Source organism: Saccopteryx leptura, chromosome 1 (genome assembly GCF_036850995.1).
Source record: "Saccopteryx leptura isolate mSacLep1 chromosome 1, mSacLep1_pri_phased_curated, whole genome shotgun sequence".
Lineage (NCBI taxonomy): Eukaryota > Metazoa > Chordata > Mammalia > Chiroptera > Emballonuridae > Saccopteryx > Saccopteryx leptura.
Genome location: NC_089503.1, coordinates 348,830,300 through 348,853,682, shown reverse-complemented (window position 1 = coordinate 348,853,682; position 23,383 = coordinate 348,830,300). Strand labels below are relative to the sequence as shown.

At 42.3% G+C, this 23,383-nt stretch overlaps 1 protein-coding gene and 2 pseudogenes across 3 annotated transcripts in view; 1 reads left to right on the top strand and 2 right to left on the bottom strand.

Moving 5' to 3' along the window:
- Window positions 1-3,955, bottom strand: part of IMPG1 (interphotoreceptor matrix proteoglycan 1) — a 133,082-nt gene extending 129,127 nt beyond the window's left edge. For all 3 annotated transcript variants that reach the window (XM_066358983.1, XM_066358984.1, XM_066358985.1), the window contains exon 1: window positions 3,725-3,955. In XM_066358983.1, the coding sequence (XP_066215080.1) occupies window positions 3,725-3,791 (67 nt within the window). In that variant the 5' untranslated portion in view covers window positions 3,792-3,955. The remainder of the gene's footprint in view (window positions 1-3,724) is intronic.
- LOC136387169 (pre-mRNA-splicing factor SPF27-like) lies at window positions 1,645-2,678 on the top strand (annotated as a pseudogene).
- A 3,273-nt stretch (window positions 3,956-7,228) lies between the features above and the next one.
- Window positions 7,229-7,344, bottom strand: LOC136390079 (U2 spliceosomal RNA; annotated as a pseudogene).
- Window positions 7,345-23,383: the final 16,039 nt, after the last annotated feature.

The window sequence follows — 23,383 nt, the reverse complement described above, 5'->3', positions numbered from 1 at the left end:
CACACTTAACAGTTAGCTGTATTAAATAAAACTCTTCTCTCTCCTAAAACCATTTTCTATATAAATACACTCATGATGGTTAATTAGTTACAAATGGAAAACCACTTTGGATGAAGTAAATAAATTCTAATTAATGCATTTGAAGATTAACAGAAGTTTACAGATTTGAGATTCTTACAGCATAAAAAGTTCCAAACAAGTAACATGTTAGGATTTTTTATTTTGCATTCACAATAGTTTGTTTCTTAGAAATAGGTATATAATAAATGGTAGTTTTCTTTAGGAGGGCTTATTTAACGTTCTCTCTTTCTCTCTGTATATATATATTTATTTATTTTAGGTAAGAGAAGGGGAGATAGTGAAGCAGACTCCTGCATGCTGCGCCCTAACTGGGATTACCACCCCCAACCTGTCTGGGGCTGGTGCTGGGGTACTGAGCTATTTTTAGCACCTGAGGCTGTCAGTGCTCCAGGGAGCGATACTTAGTACCTGAGTCTATGCTCGAAACAATCGAGCCACTTGCTGCCAGAGGGGAAGAGGGAGAGAAGAGAAAAAGGGAGGGAGAGAGAACCAGATGATCACTTCTCCTGTGTTTCCTGACCAGGAATCAAACCTGGGACATACATACACTAGGGCTAGCCCAATACTCTATCCACTGTGCTATGGGCCAGGGCCTAATTATAAAACTTAAAATAGTTTGTAAGGGTTGATACATGTGAAAATAGAAAAAATACTTAAATTAGTTAACATAATTAATGAAACAAACAAAACACCAAAGCAGATTTGACTGGTCAAGTTTCTATAACACACAACACAACTTGGTTTGCTTAGCATATTAAGTTCAGAATACAGTAAATACCACCATTTGTTTCTAATTAAATTTTTTTTAATCTTAAAGCTTTTTTTCAATATTTATTTTATTGATCTTAGAGAGAGGAAGGAGAGAGCAAAAGAGACAGGAACATCTATTCCTGTATGTGCCTGACTGGGGATTGAACCAGCAAACTCTGTGCTTCGGGATTATGTTCTAACCAACAAAGTTATCCAGCCAGGGCTAAAAAGTTTTTTTTTATTTTTCTGAAGTGAGAAGTGGGGAAGCGGAGAGACAGATTCCTGCATGCACCTGACCAGGATCCACCTGGCAAGCCTGCTAGGGGGTGATGCTCTGCCCATCTGGGGTGTTGCTCCATTGCAACCAGAGCCATTCTAGTGCCTGAGGTGGAGGCCATGGAGCCATCCCCAGTGCCCGGGCCAACTTTGCTCCAGTGGAGCCTTGGCTGCGGGAGGGGAAGGGAGAGATAGAGAGGAAGGAGGGGGGAAGGGTGGAAAGCAGATGGGCGCTTCTCCTGTGCTAGGAATCGAACCCAGGAGCTCCATGCGCTGGGCTGATGCTCTACCACTGAGCCAACCAGCAGAGCCTAAAAAAGTTTTTATAAATTAAATTTATCTATAATTGACAATTGAAAGGGAAGGTAAGTAAACATTTGTTTTCTCCACTATCATTTATGTAGCAAATTATAAAGGAAATTTTTATATAATATTTTACAGAAATTTTTTCCTCCCCCCAGATGCAAACACTACAAATTGCATATAAAAGAACTGACAGAGACTCAGAAAACTCTGAGTTTAAAAATGGACTTAAAAATGGCGGGCACGAGTTAGGTGGCTGGGGAGGTTGTGGTGGATGTGCAGCAGTATTTTGACCAAGGTGATGGAGCCCTTGGAGTATGGAGAAAATGCGCAGATATAGACCTACTAAGACCTACCTGAGCTACCTGGTAGCCCAGGATTATTCTACTTTTGAAACTGACATAATGGGAAGTGAATTTGAAAGATTGACTGCCCATCAACCAATTGAATTGCTTAGTATGAAATGATATGAACTTCCAGCCCCTTCCTTGAGTCAGAAAAATGACATTACTGCATGGTAAGAGTGTGTAAACAATTCTATGGCCCAGTTAGAGCATCAAACGATTTGAATTGAGAATCTGGAATTAATGTTACAGCATAGATGCAATACCTGGAAAGTATATCATAAAAATCTAGTTCATATGATTTTTTTCTGACAGAGACAGAGAGAGTCAAACAGAGGGACAGATAGGGACAGACAGCCAGGAAGGGAGAGAGATGAGAAGCATCAATTCTTTGTTGGGTCACCTTAGTTCACTGATTGCGTTCTCATATGTGCCTTGACTGGGGGGCTACAGCAGTCTGAGTAACCCCTTACTCAAGCCAGTGACCTTGGGCTCAACCCAGAGACCTTGGGGTCATGTGTACGATACCATGCTCAAACTAGTGACATCATGCTCAAACTGGTGAGCCTGCGCTCAAGTTGGCAACCTTGGAGTTTTGAACCTGGGTCCTCCACATCCCAATCTGATGCTCTATTCACTGCACCACCGCCTGGTCAGGCTTGTTCATATGATTGAACACACACGAAAAGAACTCCAGAAGTTAAGGAAACATATTCAAGATTTAAACTGGCAGCAAAAGAACATACAATTCACAGCTAGGTCTAAATGAAGAGAAATGGAGTCAAATTGGGTACCCGTGGTCAGTAAGAATTATGAGATTGAAAGGACAATTGTGCAATTAGAAAATGCTGTCTTTCAAGGAAACAACAACATGGAGAGGCCAACAAAGAAACATCCGACAAGACTTTTGAAAAGAAAGATTGATTTGGTGGGTAGGAAGGCAGGCTGGCTTTCACAGAAGACCAGGCACTGCCCTGTGAAGGACACTAGCATCTTAGGGAAATCATCAGAGTTTAGTAACCATAAAAAGTGGACTGTTATATTCAATCTGTATATCAGCAAAATAAACAATTTCAACTTGAAAAAAAAACCTGACAGAATCGGTTACTTTGTTACTTATGAACGCAACCAACTATTTGTTGTACTTCTCTATGGACATTTTTAAACCAATGCTTTAATTAACATGTTCATTGTCCAAAGCTATGTCATTCTATTTTTTTTTTTTTTTTAGCTATGTCATTCTTAAAGAAGAACTGAACTTTATTGATTTTAACTGTCTTAAAAAGACCATGTTTTAATAATCAGGTTGATTCTTTAAAAAGAAAGTGATGCTTTCTTCAACAGTTTTTTCTTTTAATACATTGTTTTTCTTAAATGTGCCTGTTTTGTGGCTTGCTTTAATTTGAGGTTCATTTGAAGATTTTCTCTAAGAACATTCAGTGCCTAGCTTTTATACACATAACACTTCAAAAACTACCAAGTTGTCTGAGTTGGTTATAATCATATACTCTGACAATAAAGCACACTTCCTATTTTCTAAGGGAAAGCAACTCATGATTTAACTATAAGAAGGTAAAAAATCATTTTTTTTGCCTGATCATAAATGAAAAAATATTAATTTTATTTTTTAGATTTTGTCAATTTTAAGAAATAAATGTAATTTGTTTCATGGACCTACTAATGTTATTGATATTGATGATATGAATTTGTATTCAATGTTTAATAAATGCAAATAGGATACATTTATCTTTTCTATTTTGTTAACAAAAGTTGCACTTAGGATTTTGTAGTAAATATTTTAATAGAGTAAAAACCATTTCTTACAATCATTCAGTCAATATTTCTTTAGGGCCTATCATGCAGTAGTCTTCAAAGATACACTGGTAACCTTGTTGATTGGAAAGTTCAGTTCTGTAAATAGATTTTACAGATAAGCAATTAAAATATAAACAAATATTTAAACAACGTACCTTTTGTTGCTTGAACTTGGAGAAAAATCCATAAAACAAAAATAGCCCTTCTAATTTCCAAATACATTCTGACTTTTGTGCATTGGTAAATCTGGAAACAATCACGGAATAGCCCCAAATTCCATTATAAAAAAATAACAGAAATATAGAAAATAAATATTAATGCAAGCTCAGTGAGGATAACCTTGTTGGTTTACTGTTATGAGGGTGACAATTTATGAAGAACGGGAAGCAGTTCCTGTTTCTGGAATAATCTGCTTATCTTCCCCTCAGGTGTAATCTCTGCTTAAGGGGCCAGCTGGAGGAACCTTTATCTCATTAACCTTCTGGAAGAGCATCTGTTAGCCTACCTCCAGGACCCTGAATGCTATTATAAACAAGAGTCCACAGGCAGAAGGAATGCTTTTTTTCTTCTTCGTTATTCACCTGTTACAGTGGCACAGAGAGCCAGGGGAGGTCCTGCCAAATGCAGAAGGCGGTTGACAGTTAGGGTCAAATGTTTTCCAAAATGACACCCACAAGGACCATCCATTGAGAGAGCTTAATTGCTATGCCTGGAAGTATGTGGTTCTTCAACATGTGTTAGCCTTCAGAGACAGCAAAGACTCATAGAAATGTACCGCTTTGTAAATTGCTTTCTTTCCAGCATTATATACAGATGACTGTTTTCCTTTCAGTCTGGTGTTCATTTAAAAAATTTGTTATTCTCACAAAGTAGAGTCAAATAGTTTACAAAGTTTGTGAAAAATACTGCTGCCCTATGTCCATTCAAGGGCAATCACTTTTATCTATTTATTATTTTTTCAAAAGCAATAACTTTTAATTATTTAAGTTAATTCTTCTAATATTTACATTTGTGCCTGGAACTAGTATGCTTCTATTACTATTTTCTCGTTTTTCCTTTCCAACATTATTACATAATGAATATTGAGAATATCTTCTCTTTAACACACACCTTCCCCACCCTTCAGAAACATGGATTTGTCCCATCCTTCCATCTACCTCAGCGTCACTGTATTTTCAGTTTATTGAATAGTCAATTTAATAGCATTGTGACTGTACACCTGCTACATACAGCTGAGCCTTGAGTATACTGTAATTACTAACATGTATTGAGTTCTTAAGTTGTGATACACACCATTCTTAGATACTTCCATAGACTATCTATATTACCCAATACAACAGAATGAGGTAAGTGCTATTATCATGGTCTCTGTTTTGTATTTGAAGAAGTTAAGGCATATATGGCAGAGCCAGAATTTGAACTCAAAGAGACTGGTTCAGGAGTCTGTACTGTTAACCATTATCCCCTCTCATGCCTTTTGCAATTGCCTCATTTGTTTCTTCTTTGTTTTCAACATGCAAAAGAATAAATTATCTCCAAATGTTACTCCAGATGTGTAAATTTCCTTCCTATATGGTTAAACACTTCAGGTAATCAAAAAGTCCTTCCCTAGGACACACCAATCCCCTCCAGTCTGCAGTGTTTAATTTCTTGATATAGTTTACAGCAGGCTTCTGAAGATCTCCCTTCACAATCATTCTGGAGATTCTTTTCATTTCTCGTGTCGAATCCCATGTTTTTCATGTTGTCTCCTTTCTTTTTTCTGTGTGTGTGGGGGGGTGGGGAGGCAGAGAGAAAGAGACGGGAACATCAAACTGCTCTTGTATGTGCCTTGACCAGGGAATTGAACCAGCACCCTCCTTGTTGGGGGCGATGCTTCAGCCAACTGAGCTATCTGGTCAGGGAGAGAGAGTGGAGGGAGAAGGGAAGCATTCATTTGTTGTTCCACTCAGTCATGCACTCATTGGATGCTTCCCATGTGTGCCCTGATCGGGGATCGAACCCCTGCCTTTTCCGGACAGCTTAGCTGACTGAACCAACTGGCCAGGGCCACCTCCTTTCTCAAGCTAATCTCTTGTGTTTATCAGAGCATGTGTTCCAGTAGATTACTGAAAGTTCTCAGTAGGTAAATTTGAGATTTTATGTTTGAAAATGGCTTCTATCTATCCCCATCCTGATAGTTTGGCCAATGTTATAGACTGAATGTTCGTGTCCCCCCAAAATTCATGTGTTGAAAACTAAACCCCAATGTGATGGTATTTGGAGGTGGGGTTGTTGGAATGTGATTGACTCATGAGGGGTAAACTGTCATGAATGGGAGTAGTTCCTTTATAAAAGAGGCACCAGGGAGCTCCTTTGCTACTTTTGTCATGTGAGGCACAGTGATAAGACAGAATTCTGTGAACCAGGAAACAGTCTATTATCAGGCACTAAAAACACCTGCACTTTGATCTCAGACTTCCCAGTCTCTAGAAATATAAGAAATAAATTTCTGTTGTTTATACGCCACGCAGTCTATGGTATTCTGTTATAGGAGTCTGAACAAACTAAGACAACTGGATATAGAATTCTAGGTTGAAAATGGCACTCACATAGAATATTAAAGATTTTGCCTGACCAGGCAGTGCTGCAGTGGATAGAGGATGGGTCTGAAATGCTGAGGACCCAAGTTTGAAACCCCGAGGTCACTGGCTTGAGTGTGGGATTATAGACATGACCCCATGATCACTGGCTTAAGTTCAAAAGTCACTGGCTTAAAGCCCAATGTTGCTGGCTTGAGCAAGGGGTCCCTAGCTCAGCTGGAGCCCCACCCCCAGTCAAGGCATATATGAGAAAGCAATCAATGAACAACTAAGGTGTGCAATGAAGAATTGATGCTTCTCATCTCTCTCCCTTTCTGTCTGTCTGTTCCCGTCTGTCCTTCTCTCTCTTGCACTCTCACTAAAAAAGAAAACAAACAAGCAAAAAATTGAATACATTTATTCACTGTCTTCTAGCTTCTGTGCTGCTAAAATCTGGAGTCATTTTTGTTCTTGATTCGTTGCATAAATCTTTTCTTCTCTGGAAGCTCATAAAAACTTTTATTTGGCTCCAAAATTCTGATATTGTGGTGATCTTGCTAGTTGTGGATCTATTTAATCCATTGCATGAGGCATTTAGAGGAATTTTAGTCTGGGTATTTATGCTCTTTAGTTACTGGAAACCTCTTTTAGATATTTGATTTTCATCTTTCATTTTCTATATTTTCTCTTTATGGAATTTATATTTTTTGGGCAACAGCATTCTTGAACTGGTTCTTTAACTCTTTTTTTTTTAAGTGAGGGAAAAGTAGATAGACAGACTCCCTAAAGCTCCTTGATCAGGATCCACTTGGTAATCCACTTGGGTTGGTGCTCGAATCGACCAAACTATTCTCAATATCTGGGACCATCACTAGAACCATTCGAGCTGCTGGCTGTGAGACAGGAAGAGAGAGAGAAGGGAGAGAGGGAGGGGAAGTGAAGCAGATGGCCGCTTTTCAGGTGTGTCCTGACCGGGGATGGAATCTGGGATGTCTGCATGCTGGACTGATGCTCTATTCATTGAGCCAACTGGTTAGGGACATTTCTTTAACTGTTAATATCAATTTTTTTCTTCTATTTTTCTTTAACTCTTATTCTTTGTGGTCTGATTTCTAGAAAAAAATTTTCAACTTAATGTTTTAACCCTTCTTTGGTTTTTAAACTGGTAAGAACAGATATTACAGTTGTTCTTAGCCAAAAGGCCAAGAAGCAATCCTCCTTCTTTGGTTTTTAAGTGTTTTCTGTCATTTATACTTTCTGGGGAATCATTTTTGGTGGTTTTGTCTTAGAATTTTTCTTTACTTTTCTCTTTTACTAAGATACTGTTTTAGGCTTTTAGGGATAAAATTTCTTTAAAAAATACTTAACAGTTTCAAAAATTATTTCCTTCTTAAGTTGGCTTTGTTTCATCCAAGCTGCATTTTCAAATTTCTTTTTCATTTTCTTTTTTATAGTAGAAGGTTTTCTCAAATTTCTGTTAATTTTTGGCTGACAATTCACTTATATTAAGTCTGTTAATAACAGACTAAAAGCTCTGTGTATGAGATTGAAACTTGTCTACTGTAGTCTTCATGTAGGTTGATCTGGCTGGGCTACTTCCTTCTTAGGGCCTCAGGATAAAATACAGGATGCCCAGTTAAATTAAAATTTAAATTTAAGATAAACAACAAATAATTTTTTAGAAGATGACAGAAGACAATTGGACTTTGGGTGATGGAAATGTAGGATAATCAAATGTCAAAATAACCTGGAGATGTTTTCTCTGAACATATGTAACCTGATTTATCAATGTCACTCCATTAAAATTAATAATAAAATAAAAATTCTAAAAAATATAAATGTATCACAAGTATTGCATGTGACACACTAAACGCTGTTTGTTAATCTAAAATGCAAATTTAATTGAGTATTCTATATTTTTATTTGCTACATCTGTAAAACCTCTTTTTAAAATATCTAAACTCAGTATCTTTAAATATTTTTTCTTCAAGTGGTCAGATATTACAGAAAAGACTACTAATCTCTCTATATTAAGATAAAGACTGCCTCACAATGTATCAATACTAAGCTGATAAAGATGTTTGGGACCTTAATATTCTTATGTATATTTTAATTTAATTTTTCTGTTTTCAGAGAAGCACCCTACTGTCACATCTGCCAAACATTTAATAGTTTAGAGAATGTTTTATTCTGTCAGAAAAGAAATCTTCAGCCTTCTTTTGGGTGATCAACAGGCAGTTACACAAATGAACAAAATAGGAAAGGGGATTTGGAGCTCTAACTAATTATTAGATATTTCAGTTTATCCTTCTGTTTTTAACCCAATCCTTAATTTGCAAAATACATTTCTGTTAAAGAACTTGTATTCAAAATATACCAAAAAACCCTTAAAACTCAACATGTAGATATGTATTCATATATATGATATATAGGAGCAATATATATATATATGTCTAAATATGTAAATTGGATTGTTTCTGAGCTTTATCTACTGCCAGTTTAAGATTCTCCTCTTGAGGTCTGCTACCATCCATTCATAATTTAAAACTTTACTTAAATCTACATGGTTAGTGTAAGGCCATGGCATGCAGTTCTCATTGGATTAAGGAACTGTGAAGTCAGAAAATGGCAGACCATTCCATTTATTAAAGGCTTGTAATGGCGGACAAGCAAACAAGCAGGGAAGAACACTTCCCTATCTCTCTATGGACTCTCCTGAACTCATATGCCCCCCACCAGCCTCAGCACTCCCCAGCCAAACAAGTCTGGCCAAAATCTCAGTCAGGGCTCCCAAGCCCCTCAGCAATATTTCTCTCTCTCTCTCTCTCTCTCTCTCTCTCTCTCCCCCTCTCTCTCTCTTGACTCTCCAGCAAACAAGGCCCCTTCCCAAGCAGGAAGGCTATCCACAATTGCAATCTGCTGCCCTGAGAACAAGCGCCCGCAGTCTTCTACAGACTACACACACATGGTGTTGCCCCGCACCAATGCAATATACAAGTGAGCAAACCTAAACACACTTGTTTACCCAACACTCAGATTAATAAAACTATTATTATGAAATAAAAACTAGTAATGCACAGGTAAAAACAGAATATAACAGCACCCCACTGTGATCCCACTCACAAACACAAACTTTTCTTCTCTATTAAATATGATTATTATTCTGATGTCTATGATAATTATTTATTTGCTTTCATTATTTTACCACTTAACTACACATGTGTAAGTGGAACCAGAAAAACATCTGCACTTGTACCACTTAGCCAAATAAATAGAGACAGGATTGAATTTTTATGTGTGCTTTATTCAAATGGCTGGAGATCAAGAAGATGGGAATTCTGTACCAAAAATCATCTTAAAACCTTGTCTCAGCTAACCGTTTTCATAAGGGAAAGAAAGGAATAGAAAAAGGGTTTGGAATATAGGGAGAAATTAATTAGATAAGAGTTGCAGTTCAGGGATTCTTCTAGCATCTCTTCCTCTGCTGACCAGTACTTCTTTATCTGAGTCCTTGGAGCACTGGGGCTTAGACACCATCCTGCTCCTAGGCCTGGGGCACAAAGGTCGATTGCTCGCAGACTCATCAAGTCACATAGATTCACTCCTGTGTCCAACTCCTGGAACAAAGCTTGATACTTGCATTAATCATTAAGCCTATTGATTATAACTGAAAGCTATTATTACTAAAGCTAAATTTCTAATTCTTGAGTTCTCCCTAATATTCCCCACTGCAAGTTTCAACCATCTGATTTCTATGAGATTAGTGTCATATGGAAGTAGTCATGTTGCTGTTGAACATGTATTCTGGCATTAGAAAGCGTTGTACAGGTTATTAGTAATGCAGCTTGGTCCTGAGGTCAGTGGCCGCATCACTTATCTGATTTTGCTGTTTTTCTGGGCCTGGAGCTGAAACGCAATTGAGGCCTAGATATTATCCCTGGGGGTTAATGTTTAAATGCTACTCTATAACTCTCTGGTTCATTTCCCTGCTTAGGGGGTCTAATCTGCATGACCAGCAATATGCTAGTGGAGGGAAGGTTACTGTAGGGGTGAGGTCCTTGTTTTCCAAGTTTTTTCTATTGCTAGACACCTGGGGTTTTCCACCCTGGTGACTTTCTGTATGGCTGATAGTCCTTACTCTGCTCACGTCTAACTGCCTAGCACATCCCCGTCCCCCCAAAGATCCTGGCTGTGAATTTTTTCAGGGAGAAGGTACACAAGGTCTCTTCTGTAGCTGCTTCCTGCTGAAGAGGGGCAATGTTTTCCCTCAGAGCCAAGAGATCCTTGCTCTCTGAAAGAAGGAGGATGAGGCACAGGAGGAAGTGATGTTTTCTGAGTACCGGTAGGGTTTGTAACCTGGTGGAAACAAACTGGGTTACAAATCTCAGTATTATTGGGGCAAAAGCTAGAGTGACAGAATTATGAAAACCATTTTTAGTTCTTAATAATTCCAAGTCAAAGGATAAGAAAGAAACAAAGCAATATTTCAGAAGGTTGTAACCAAAACATTCAAGAAAGTTAATAAAACTTCAGGATCCAATCTAGTTTCTGATATTCACAACTGTGGTATAGATTCTATTGAAACATATTTTTTCCCTTAAAATTATCCTCTTTTTAGCAAAGAGCCAAATTAAGACTAACCCATTAACTTTATTAAGTCCAGTTTTAATTTGGCCTGATTTTTTCCATAAACACAAAAAGAATAGCAATTGATCATACAGGCTTTCTTAAATCTGCCTTGCTGGCACTTTATAAGGAATTTTTAATTTTTTTTTTTTTTTTTTTTTTTTTTTTTTTTCTTTTCATTTTTTCTGAAGCTGGAAACAGGGAGAGACAGTCAGACAGACTCCTGCATGCGCCCGACCGGGATCCACCCGGCACGCCCACCAGGGGCGGTGCTCTGCCCCCCAGGGGGCGATGCTCTGCCCATCCTGGGCGTCGCCATATTGCGACCAGAGCCACTCTAGCGCCTGAGGCAGAGGCCACAGAGCCATGCCCAGCGCCCGGGCCATCTTTGCTCCAATGGAGCCTTGGCTGCGGGAGGGGAAGAGAGAGACAGAGAGGAAAGCGCGGCGGAGGGGTGGAGAAGCAAATGGGCGCTTCTCCTATGTGCCCTGGCCGGGAATCGAACCCGGGTCCTCCGCACGCTAGGCCGACGCTCTACCGCTGTATAAGGAATTTTTAGATTGAGTTTTAACTAGCACCTCAGGGCCAAATAAATAAATAAATAAAAGCCCGGCCACACAGCTGCCATCCGGCTTTGCCTGCAGTGTCTGTAAGTTTGGATCAATTCCTCAAACTCTCGAGGTCCCCGAAACGTCTTGAGGTTTTTTCCTTGTTATCTCCCAGGAAAGTGACTTTCATCCGTTACCTAGAAAGACTTGCCATGGACCACGTGAACATCAGGGCACTAGGCGGTTTCTCCAAGGGGCATTATCGGCTCTCAAAGCCCATCTCAACTCCTTAAAGCTTTCTGATGACATCCAGGGTCCAGGCATGTGCTTGCCAGACATGACCTTCCAGTCAAAGTATTGGTTAATAAAACCACAATTGGAAACTGGTTCTATGTGTCTTCTAAAGAGAACAGATTCTTTCTGGATTCACGCAAACAAACATGGCCATGATCATAATAATACGAATACATGAAGATATAAATGCCCCAATATTGCTTATAAAGGTATACTTTACTAAATTGTTAAAAAAAACACAAAGAAACAAACAACAAGTTTCCTTATATCTTGAAAGATTTAACCATTAACAATACTCTAAACAAAGTCAGAAAAATAATTATTTTTAGTTCATTCAGCCCTATAATTTATTCTGATTTATCCTGATTGTTTGCCAGAATTTCCATGAATCTATTTCTTTTATAGAATTCAATAAATCTTTTAAAAGGATGATCTGTTTATTTTTCAGAAACCCATAATTTAGAATAAATTTAAATCTTTTCCATGAATCTTCCTGAAGATGCATTAGACTAAAACAATGGCTGTCTCTAAATGACAAAAAAAACAAAAACCCAACCTCAAAATATGGTTATAGATCTAGATAACTAACAGAATTACAAATGAAAATATATCAAAACCTTGTAAACTCTTGGAGATTTTCACAGAATTTCCAGAGCACCTACTGTAATATAAATATATGTATTCAAACAGAACATAGTTATTATTTATTATTACTATTGTTGGTCAAATAAGTTTGTAAATATGATATATATGTTTGCTCGCTTGTGCCTTATATTGGGTGTGGGGGACAGGCTATAAGCGGGCCAGGTCGTTGTAGCCTGGGGTTTGGTTTTGGGACTAAGCTTTTCCCCACACCCTTGACTGATTGTATGATCTGGGTGGTGCACTCTCATGAGGAATCCAATTATGCCTTGGATGGGTGACTTTGTATCAGAGACTTCCTTGTTTGTATATTGGATTAAGGGATTTTGGTTTTCTACACTATAAAGTGGGACAGACCAGGAGCTTGCTCACACAGTTCCTGCTATCACAATTGCAGGTGCTTCCCTGATCCCTTGCCCTTCATGGGAAAAGCTGATTTTCTGCTTTTCCCTTGTCTTCTTTTGTGGTTTGCCTGTCTTGGTGAGACACCAATAAATAGGATGGCTCACTGTTGGTCAAATAAGTTTGTAAATGTGATATATATGTTTGCTCGCTTGTGACTTATATTGGGTGTGGGGGACAGGCTATAAGCAGGCCAGGTCGTTGTAGCCTGGGGTTTGGTTTTGGGACTAAGCTTTTCCCCACACCCTTGAATGATTGTATTATCTGGGTGGTGCACTCTCATGAGGAATCCAATTATGCCTTGGATGAGTGACTTTGTATCGGAGACTTCCTTGTTTGTATATTGGATTGGGGGATTTTGGTTTTCTACACTATAAAGTGGGACAGACCAGGAGCTTGGACACACAGTTCCTGCTATCACAATTGCAGGGGCTTCCCTGATCCCTTGCCCTTCATGGGAAGAGCTGGTTTTCTGCTTTTCCCTTGTCTTCTTTTGTGGTTTGCCTGTCTTGGTGAGACACCAATAAATAGGATGGCCCCCCGTCCTCTGACTCCGCCATTTCTTTATCATCTGCCTGAATCCAATGGGAACCTGCATGTGAATGGCCACGATGGCGGCTCCTGGCCTTACAACTGGCGTAGTTTCCGGCAGGATTCAGAGATTGGTATGGAGCCACCACCCTTGATGGGTGGGATAGAGTACTGGTTGCTGCTCTGGCTCCCCATGGCTTTCCTTTTAGGGGCCATGGGCTATATGTTTTTTACTCAAGAGGAAACTGCCCGAGGTCAAAAGCTTCAGTATGAATTGAAAATAGAACGGCAGAAAAGGCTGGAATTGGAGCGAGCACTGGAGAAGGAATTACGGGTTCGCGAGTTGCAGTTTACCCTGGAAGTTGAACGTGTTCACCGGCAGTTGTTGGAGAAACAACTGCGGATTCAAGAGCTCGAGTCTCAGCTTCTGGCCAAAAGCCAGCAGCCACAGGAGCCTAAACGGTCACCAAAGGAGCAGCAGCATCCATGCCGGTGGATTGGCTTTGAGTCAGCGGGAGCAGGCGCTTGCGACTCCTCTTCTGAGGATGAGAAGGCTCAGGCTGAAGCTGCCATACGCACACTGAGAGCCCAACCAGTTGTCGCCAAGAAGGTAAAAACCCAGCAACAAAGAGTCCCTCAGGGGCAGCCACAGCCTCCAGCCCAGGTAATGAAACACTCTGTGGTCCGGCCCTATACCCAGGCAGAGCTGATGGAGTTGGGGGCACAATTTAGGCAGAAACCTACTGAATCCCTGGTAGCCTGGTTACTACGATTATGGGATATAGGGGTGGATGGCATCATGCTCTCCGGAACAGAGATGGAGAAATTGGCCGCCATTACCACACACTCTTCCTTGAGGCAGCGTCTTCAGAACTGCCATGGCAACCCAGGAGACCATACCCTATTGGAATGGGTGATGGCTGCCATTCGTATGGTCTGGCAGAATGCTGGAGAACTGCCGGGGGCAATGAGTCGGTGGCAGTGCTACAGTGAGTTAGTAAAGGTCCTTCGAGAACTAGGTATGAAGAATGCTGTTTTCAACCCTGGGTCTCGTGGGCCAGACGAGGAAGTGTTTACGGCCAAAATGAGGGAATTTGTCCTTGCTAGCGCCCCGTCAGCCCTTTTTGGGTCACTTGTGGCTATCTTGGGCCCCTATGTGGGGCAGCCCATCAATGCAGTTACACAGATGGTGGCAGATTTGGGAGAGCTGGAGGCCGCTCGGGATCATAAAGCAGTGAGGGCTGCTGCCTATGTTTCCCCCCCAACTAACAAGGGAAACGGGCCTGTAAAGGTTACCCGAACACAGATGTGGGTAGACTTGATTGCGGCTGGAGCAGATAAGGGGAAATTGGATGGCCAGTCTAATAAAATTCTTTTGGAGCTTTGGCGGCAGCTTAAACCAGAACAGAAGTTCCAGCCACTGAGACGAAAGGCCCCAGCAGCTACCAATAAAACGTTTGGTGCGCGCACAGCTCGGTTACAAGATTATATGATAGAGACGGCTGAGGGAGAGAGGAACTCCCAAGACCCACTGTACCAGTTTGAATAGGAAAAAGGCCGAGGGACCCGTCTAACGGGGATGGGCGGGGACCGGAGGCCACATGTGGAACTGGCTATCCACTGGTCCCCTTCCAATGTACAACAGGTGTTGGCCTTGGTGGATACAGGTGCAGAATGTTCCCTTCTCTATGGAAACCCAGAGCGGTTTGCTGGGACCCCAGTGGCCATTGACGGTTATGGGGGCCAAACTGTTCAGGTGAAGCCAATAACTATTCCATTGGGGATAGGGAGACTGCCTCCTAAGCCATATAAGGTGTATGTATCTCCTATTCCTGAATATATTTTGGGGGTAGATGTCTTGCAAGGACTGTGGTTGGAAACTACAGCTGGGGAGTTCCGGCTGCGGATCAGGGTTGTGAAGGCAGTATTGCGGGGACATGCATCACATTCCCCTTTGCAATTACCCGTCCCTCGGCGTGTGACTAACACCAAGCAGTACCGCCTGCCAGGTGGTTATGAAGAAGTCACAGGGACAATCCTTGAACTAGAAAAGGTGGGGATCATCCGGCCAGCACACAGTCCTTACAACTCCCCAGTATGGCCTGTGCGCAAAGCAGATGGAACCTGGAGAATGACAGTAGATTACAGGGAACTTAATAAAGTTGTTCCCCCTTTGCACGCTGCTGTTCCTTCGATAGCTAACATGATGGATCGGCTAAGCCATGAGTTGGGGACATACCACTTTGTGGCAGACTTGGCCAATGCTTTTTTCTCTATTGATATAGCCGCAGAGAGTCAAGACCAATTTGCCTTCAGTTGGGGAGGGAGACAATGGACCTTTACAGTGTTACCCCAGGGCTATTTGCATAGCCCCACCTTGTGCCATGGGCTGGTGGCTGCTGACCTGGCTAAATGGAAACAGCCAGAGGTAGTCCGCATGTACCATTATATTGATGATATTATGCTAACTAGTGATTCTCTTTCAGAATTGGAGCAAGCAGTCCCTACCCTGCTATCCCATTTGAAAGCATGTGGCTGGGCAGTTAACGAGAACAAATTACAAGGACCTGGGTTATCTGTTAAATTCTTGGGAGTTGTCTGGTCGGGTAAGACAAAAGTTATCCCTGACGCAGTTATAGATAAGATTCAAGCCTACCCCGTGCCCACTACGGTAAAACAGTTACAGGAATTCTTAGGTTTGTTGGGGTATTGGCGAGCATTTATACCGCATTTGGCTCAGTTACTACGCCCCTTGTACAACCTTATTCGAAAGGGGGTTCGCTGGGATTGGACTGAGCAGGCGCAAGGTTCATTTGCAGCTGCTAAGAGAGCTGTCAAGGTGGCACAGGCCTTGAATGTGTTTGATCCTGCCAGGCCCTGTGAGCTGGATGTTCATGTAACCTCGGAGGGGTTTGGATGGGGCTTGTGGCAGCGGACAGAGCGCCTACGGCAACCTATTGGATTTTGGTCCCAATTGTGGAAAGGTGCTGAAGTTCGTTACTCATTAGTAGAGAAGCAGCTGGCAGCTGTGTATGCTGCCCTCCTGGCAACTGAGAGTATTACAACCACAACACCAGTTACAGTCAAAACAACATACCCTATAGCTGGATGGGTGAGAGATTGGGCAACTAAACCACGTAGTGGTATGGCCCAAATGTCTACCCTGGCCAAGTGGGGTGCCTATCTGCAACAACGCTGTGCTCTTAGCACCAGCCCATTGAGGGCAGAACTGCAGGAAGTCTTGGGTCCAGTCACCTATGCGACTTTAGAGTCAGGTGCAACTGGGGCTCAGGAGGCAGAACCTGAGGTCAGTCCCTACCAGGAGGGGCGGGTGCCCATCCCCGAAGATGCCTGGTATACTGATGGTTCCAGCAGGGGCCAACCTGCCAAATGGACGGCTATCGCCTTCCATCCGGCCACTGAGACTATTTGGATGGACACGGGTACAGGCCAAAGCAGCCAATGGGCAGAATTAAGAGCTGTTTGGCTAGTTGCCCATAATGAACCTTCACCTCTGGTGATCTGTACTGACAGTTGGGCTGTCTATCGTGGACTGACCCTTTGGATTGCTACTTGGCACATTAACCAGTGGATGGTAATGCACCGTCCATTATGGGGTCAGGCCATGTGGCAGGACTTATGGGAAATAGGACACCAGAAGCAGGTGACAGTATATCATGTCACAGGGCATGCCCCTCTAGCCCATCCTGGGAACGATGAGGCAGATACGTTGGCAAGGGTGCGATGGTTGGAGACTGCACCTACAGGTGATGTGGCACAGTGGCTCCACCGGCGCCTGCTCCATGCAGGACAGAAAACTATGTGGGCTACGGTTAAGGCTTGGAACTTGCCTGTGTCCTATGCAGAGGTACTTGCAGCCTGTGAGCAATATGCAGTATGTTCCAAGGAACACCCTCGGAGACCACTGGTGTCACCTGGACAGATCCAGAGGGGTCATGTCCCACTGACACGATGGCAGATAGACATCATTGGACCCTTACCAAAGTCAGAAGGGTACCAGTATGCAGTCACTTGTGTAGATACTGCCACCGGGCTGCTTGCTGCTTACCCCGCTCGTAACTCTGACCAGAGGGCAGTCATACAGGCTCTGGACCGCCTGAGTGCTGCATACGGGCGACCGCTGGTCCTTGAAAGTGACAATGGTACCCACTTCACTGGTTCAACGGTGAGGCAATGGGCTCAAAAGCTGGGGGTGGACTGGAAGTACCATGTTCCCTACCACCCCCAGGCTGCTGGTATCATTGAGCGTTGTAATGGACTCTTAAAGCAGGGACTGCGACAGGAGGGGGGCACCGGCTCTCTTACTGGATGGACACGCCGCTTATGGACAGTACTTCGGATTTTGAATGAGCGACCTCGACGGGGAAGCCCAGCTCCAGTAGAGGCCCTCCTGCATCGGACAGCTGCCCCTATTCAGTTGCAGATACGCACCAAGGACATTTTACTCAAGCCAGGTTTCGGACAGCAGGGCAACGTGCTCTTGCCTGCTCCAACAGCCCTTCTTAAAGGACAACGGCTTCAATGGACTTGGCCCTGGACTGTACAGGCCCCCCATCTGAGATGGGTGGCCTTGTTGGCACCATGGGGAAAGGGGTTAGAGGTGGACCTCCAGTTAACTCCTTGGGCAACCAGCACCTGGCCACCTAAGGTAGAAGTGTATTATCCCTTGAGTGCTCAAGGGGACAGCATTTTGAAGGGCACCTTTGTAATTTCTTTATGGCCAATAATGAGTTCCCCTATTTTACTACACATAGAACCAGCAGATGCTGGTGTATTGGCCAATAAGGTTTGGTATGCCCGCTCAGGGCGGCCTCTGGTGCCAGCTACGGTGCTGTCTGCAGACAAAATTCTGGCCTGTATTCTGCCAGAGGGAAAAGATTTGCCTCTCTTGGTGCCACTGACAGCTCTCTCATTTCGCCCATAGTTTTTGATCTGTTAATCCTATTGCTGTAGTTGGTACTATTTCTGTTTATGCAATGTATCCTACTCCTTGCACAGTGACCATCATGGAAGATGCCTGTGGTTTAGATTGTAAAGCGAGCAAAAGGGGTGGAATGTTGGTCAAATAAGTTTGTAAATGTGATATATATGTTTGCTCGCTTGTGACTTATATTGGGTGTGGGGGACAGGCTATAAGCAGGCCAGGTCGTTGTAGCCTGGGGTTTGGTTTTGGGACTAAGCTTTTCCCCACACCCTTGAATGATTGTATTATCTGGGTGGTGCACTCTCATGAGGAATCCAATTATGCCTTGGATGAGTGACTTTGTATCGGAGACTTCCTTGTTTGTATATTGGATTAAGGGATTTTGGTTTTCTACACTATAAAGTGGGACAGACCAGGAGCTTGGACACACAGTTCCTGCTATCACAATTGCAGGGGCTTCCCTGATCCCTTGCCCTTCATGGGAAGAGCTGGTTTTCTGCTTTTCCCTTGTCTTCTTTTGTGGTTTGCCTGTCTTGGTGAGACACCAATAAATAGGATGGCCCCCCGTCCTCTGACTCCGCCATTTCTTTATCATCTGCCTGAATCCAATGGGAACCTGCATGTGAATGGCCACGATGGCGGCTCCTGGCCTTACACCCACCATCCTCCAACTCCGCCATTTCTTTATCGTCTGCCCGAATTCAATGGGAACCTACATGTGAATGGCCACGATGGCGGTTCCTGGCCTTACAACTATATTTTGCAAAGCTTTCCATATAATTTCAAGCATGTTAGATAGGCCTAATCAGTCTAAAGTCTCTGTCTTTTTCATTTCCTTTTAAGACAATCCTCCTTCGAACATCTTTCCCCCCTGTAATATGTATGCCACTTTCTCACCTTTGTTCACTGGCTCAGTTTTTTCTCTTTTTGCATCTTCTCTCTGCACAAACCTTTTGCAGCTTTCACAAACCTTCTTACCCATTCAGAAGTAACCAGTTTTTAGAACAACTACTTTCTTCCTTTTCATTAAAAAAGTATCTCCATACCTTATACATTTTATCACCAAACCAAACAATTTCTTTTTAATTAATTAGAATTCTCCATTTCCAGAAACCTTAACTTTCAGTGACAATCAAATATGAGTAATCAGCATTCTTTAGATGTGAGTAATCAGCATTGTTCTTTAGACTGATGCTTTTATGAATATATTTCATGACTTTCAGGAACAAGTTCTTTCATTGGTGTTGGGCAGATAAAATATATTATGCTCACTTTGTTAAAGATGGCGCTGCCCACGAGGAGGCCGTCGCCCAGGTGATATTAATGTGTGTTGGAGGCAGGCTATGGGCAGCAGAATCCTTGTAGCCTGGGGCTTGGTTTTAGGATTAAGCCTTTCCCACCCTTTTTTATGTGGGGTGGTACAATCCCATTATGCCCCAGGACTTTGTATTAGAGACTTCCCTGTTTTGTATATTGGATTAAAGGTTTGGATTTCTACACTATAAAATAGGGGCAGAACGGGAGCTTGCTCTTAGTTCCTGAGATTATCATTAGAGGAGAGAGCAGAGAGAAGAGAGCAGAAAGAGGCCATGTAGCCAGGAGAAGCAGCCAAGATGGCGGAGTATTGAGTGAAAGGCTAGTTTTTGCAGTTTGACGCTGGAGAAGGAAGGAGATGGGGAACAGAGGTGAATAAGTCTGGTGAGCTAGGAACCTTTGATTCTGGTAAACTCGGATAAGTCAGTAGCTTTGTGAGCACTGAATGTGAGTGGGTTTTGGAGCCCAGGGTGTGTTTTTACTTGCCAGCTGGGTGCAAGCTAGAATTAAAGATGACAGCCCATCAGTTCTTGGTTCCGTTGTTTCTTTACAGACTGTCCGAATCCAATGCAAACCTGCATGGGCCGGGCTGCTGTGATGGTGGCCCTGGCCGTGCCTCCTGGCTTTACAATTGGTAAACATACACTTTTAAGAGATGTGCTTCTAATAAAGTATAAGACATTTATTCACAGCTTCAAATGTAGTTTCCAGCTTCTCTGTAATAAAAAGATCAAATTTAGTTGAATTAAAACTTACCTAACAACTAGTGTTTCAGTATTACAAATTATTTTAAAATATCCAAATATTCAATTAATTTTTATTAAACTCACTGTAAAGCCAGAAGCCAGGGTCAGGGCCACCATTACAGCAGCCGCCTGGCCCATGCAGGTTCGCATTGGATTCGGACAGTCGGCAAAGAAACAACGGAACCAAAAGCTGGTGGGCCATAGTCTTTAATCCTAGTTTGCACCCGGCGGGCAAGTAAAAATACACACTGGGCTCCAAAACCCAATCACATTCAGTGCTCACAAAGCTACTGATTTATCCGAGTTTCCTAGAATCAAAGGTTTCTAGCTCACCAGATTTATTCTCCTCAGTTCCCCATCTCCTTCCTTCTCCAGCGTCAAACTGCACAAACTGGCATCTCACTCAGCACTCCGCCATCTTGGCTGCTTTTCCTGGCCTCCTCCACGTGGCCTCCTCCTGCTGCTGGCTCTACTCTCTCTGCTCTCTCATGCTAATCTCAGGAACCAAGAGCGCAAGCTCTCGTTTTGCCCCATTTTATAGTGTAGAAATCCAAACCCTTAATCCAATATACATAGTAGGGAGGTCTCTAATACAAAGACACTTCTGAGGCATGATTGGATTGTACCACCCCACATCAAAAAGGGTGGGAAAGGCTTAATCCCAAAACCAAGCCCCAGGCTACAAGAATTCTAAACACACATTAATATCACCTGGGCGACGGCCTCCATCTTTAACAAAGTGAGCATAATACATTTTATCTGCCCAACACTCACTAATTTAGAAAGGAAGGACAGATATAAGTTAAATAGATCTGGTTAGATGGCTAAGTTTTTTTTTTCCCCCTTTAAATAAAATTTACTTTCCAGAAGCTTGCATTTAAAAAGTTGGCCTAGATAAGATTTGGTAGGTTTTCAATTGTTTCTAGAGCCACACATCTAGTCCTGTAAAGACTTTATTAGTAAAACAAGGACAGTTTTTTTTAATACTTCAAGGATTGGGTTGCCACCCAAATGTTGGCAAAGGACTGAAAAATTCATTCACCCACTTTGGGAATTTTTCCGTCTGGGTATATTTTTCTGTCAGACTCTAGCAATTACAGAGACATCTACATAGTGATAGGGGAGCCCAAAAGTTAGAAACTTGGGTTCAGTAATAGTAGCTTTTAGTTGTAATGAATAGGAGATATGTAAGGTTAGGAAATAGTTAATTTGCTTGCTATTCTTTTTTAATGGCTCCCTGGCCTTTATTTTGAAATGTAGCAAAAAGTTTACTGTTGGGCAGATAAAATATATTATGCTCATTTTGTTAAAGATGGTGCTGCCCTCATGGAAGCTGTTGCCCAGGTGATATTAATGTGTGTTGTGGGTGGGCTGTGGGCAGGCAGGATCCTTGTAGCCTGGGGCTTGGTTTTAGGACTAAGCCTTTCCCACACTTTTTGATGTGGGGTGGTACAATCCCATCATGCCTCAGATAAGTGACTTTGTATTAGAGACTTCCCTATTTTGTATATTGGATTAAAGGTTTTGATTTCTACATTTTAAAATGGGGGCAGAACGGGAGCTTGCTCTTTTGGTTCCTGAGATTAGCATTAGAGATCAGAGAGCAGAGAAAGGCCACTTGGAGGAGGCCAGGAGAAGCAGCCAAGATGGCAGAGTGCTGAAGGAAAAACCAGTTTGTGCAGATTTTGTGCAGGGAGAAGGAAGGAGATGGGGAACAGAGGTGACTAAGTCTGGTGAGCTAGAAACCTTTGATTCTAGGAAACTCGGATAAGTCAGTAGCTTTGTGAGCACTGAATGTGAGTGGGTTTTGGAGCCCAGTGTGTGTTTTACTTGCCCACCGGGTGCAAGCTAGGATTAAAGATGATGGCCCACCAGTTCTTGGCTCCATTGTTTCTTTACACTGTCCGAATCCAATGCAAACCTGCATGGGCCAGGCTGCTGTGATAGTGGCCGTGGCTGCTGGTTTTACACCTTCCTTCTCCCTGCACAAACTCTGCACAAACTGGCTTTTCCTTCAGCACTCTGCCATCTTGGCTGCTTCTCCAGGCCTCCTCCACGTGGCCTTTCTCTGCTCTCTGCTCTCTAATGCTAATTTCAGGAACCCAGAGAGCAAGCTCCTGTCCCGCCCTCATTTTATAGTGTAGAAATCAAAACCTTTAATCCAATATACAAAATAGGGAAGTCTCTAATACAAAGTCACTTATCTGAGGCATGATGGGATTGTACCACCCCACATCAAAAAGTGTGGGAAAGGCTTAGTCCTAAAACCAAGCCCCAGGCTATAAGGATCCTGCCTGCCCACAGCCCGCCCCCAACACACATTAATGTCACCTGGGCGACGGCTTCCATGTGGGCAGCACCATCTTTAACAAAGTGAGCATAATATATTTTATCTGCCCAACAACATCAAAAGAACTTGAAGATGAGACATTTCTGCAGTTGAACCCACACATTGTTATATAACTAACTGCATGGATTTTTAACTTTTTTTCTTTTTCCCTTGAACCCTATAAAAACTGCCAGTACCAGGAGAATGTTAACGTAGCTTTGTAGACTGAACTTCCCTGCCTTCTCAGGTCATCTGAATTAAAGACACTCATATACACTTAATCTAGTTCGTCTTTTTGATTGTGATGAGCTGCTCCAAATCTGGATCTTTCTTGTAACAATAGCTTAGGGCCATTCCTAGAGCCATAAATTCTTGGCTACATGTATCCTCTATTTCTCTGAGACTAGAAAAACAGGTCTAGCTGCAATTTGACCAATCAGCTAGAATAGGCCTAATGGACTTTCTGGTCAACTGAGATAAAGATGCTTATTTTAAAACCTAAGTAAAATTCAAAACACAAAGTTAAAACAAATGAGTATTTACAAACTAAATCCTCCAGAAGGAGGGACTAGGACACTAGTCTTAGATCTTATCTCACACCAACCAGTACCACGAATGACCTTTACAAGGTCCTGATGAACATAGCCCAAAGAGAAGAGACAAAGGACATGTGCGTAGAATAGCAAGAATTTCAGACAGATAGATAAACAGATGAGACCTCTCAAACCAAAACTAACTCCTCCTAGTTCACAGACCTTAGTACAATTTCACATACAAACAAGACAAATGCAATACAGGGGCATGAGTATGACACATAAATAAAAACTTATCAAGCCTAATAGCAGAGTTGTTACTTGGCCCCCAACACTGGGGAGA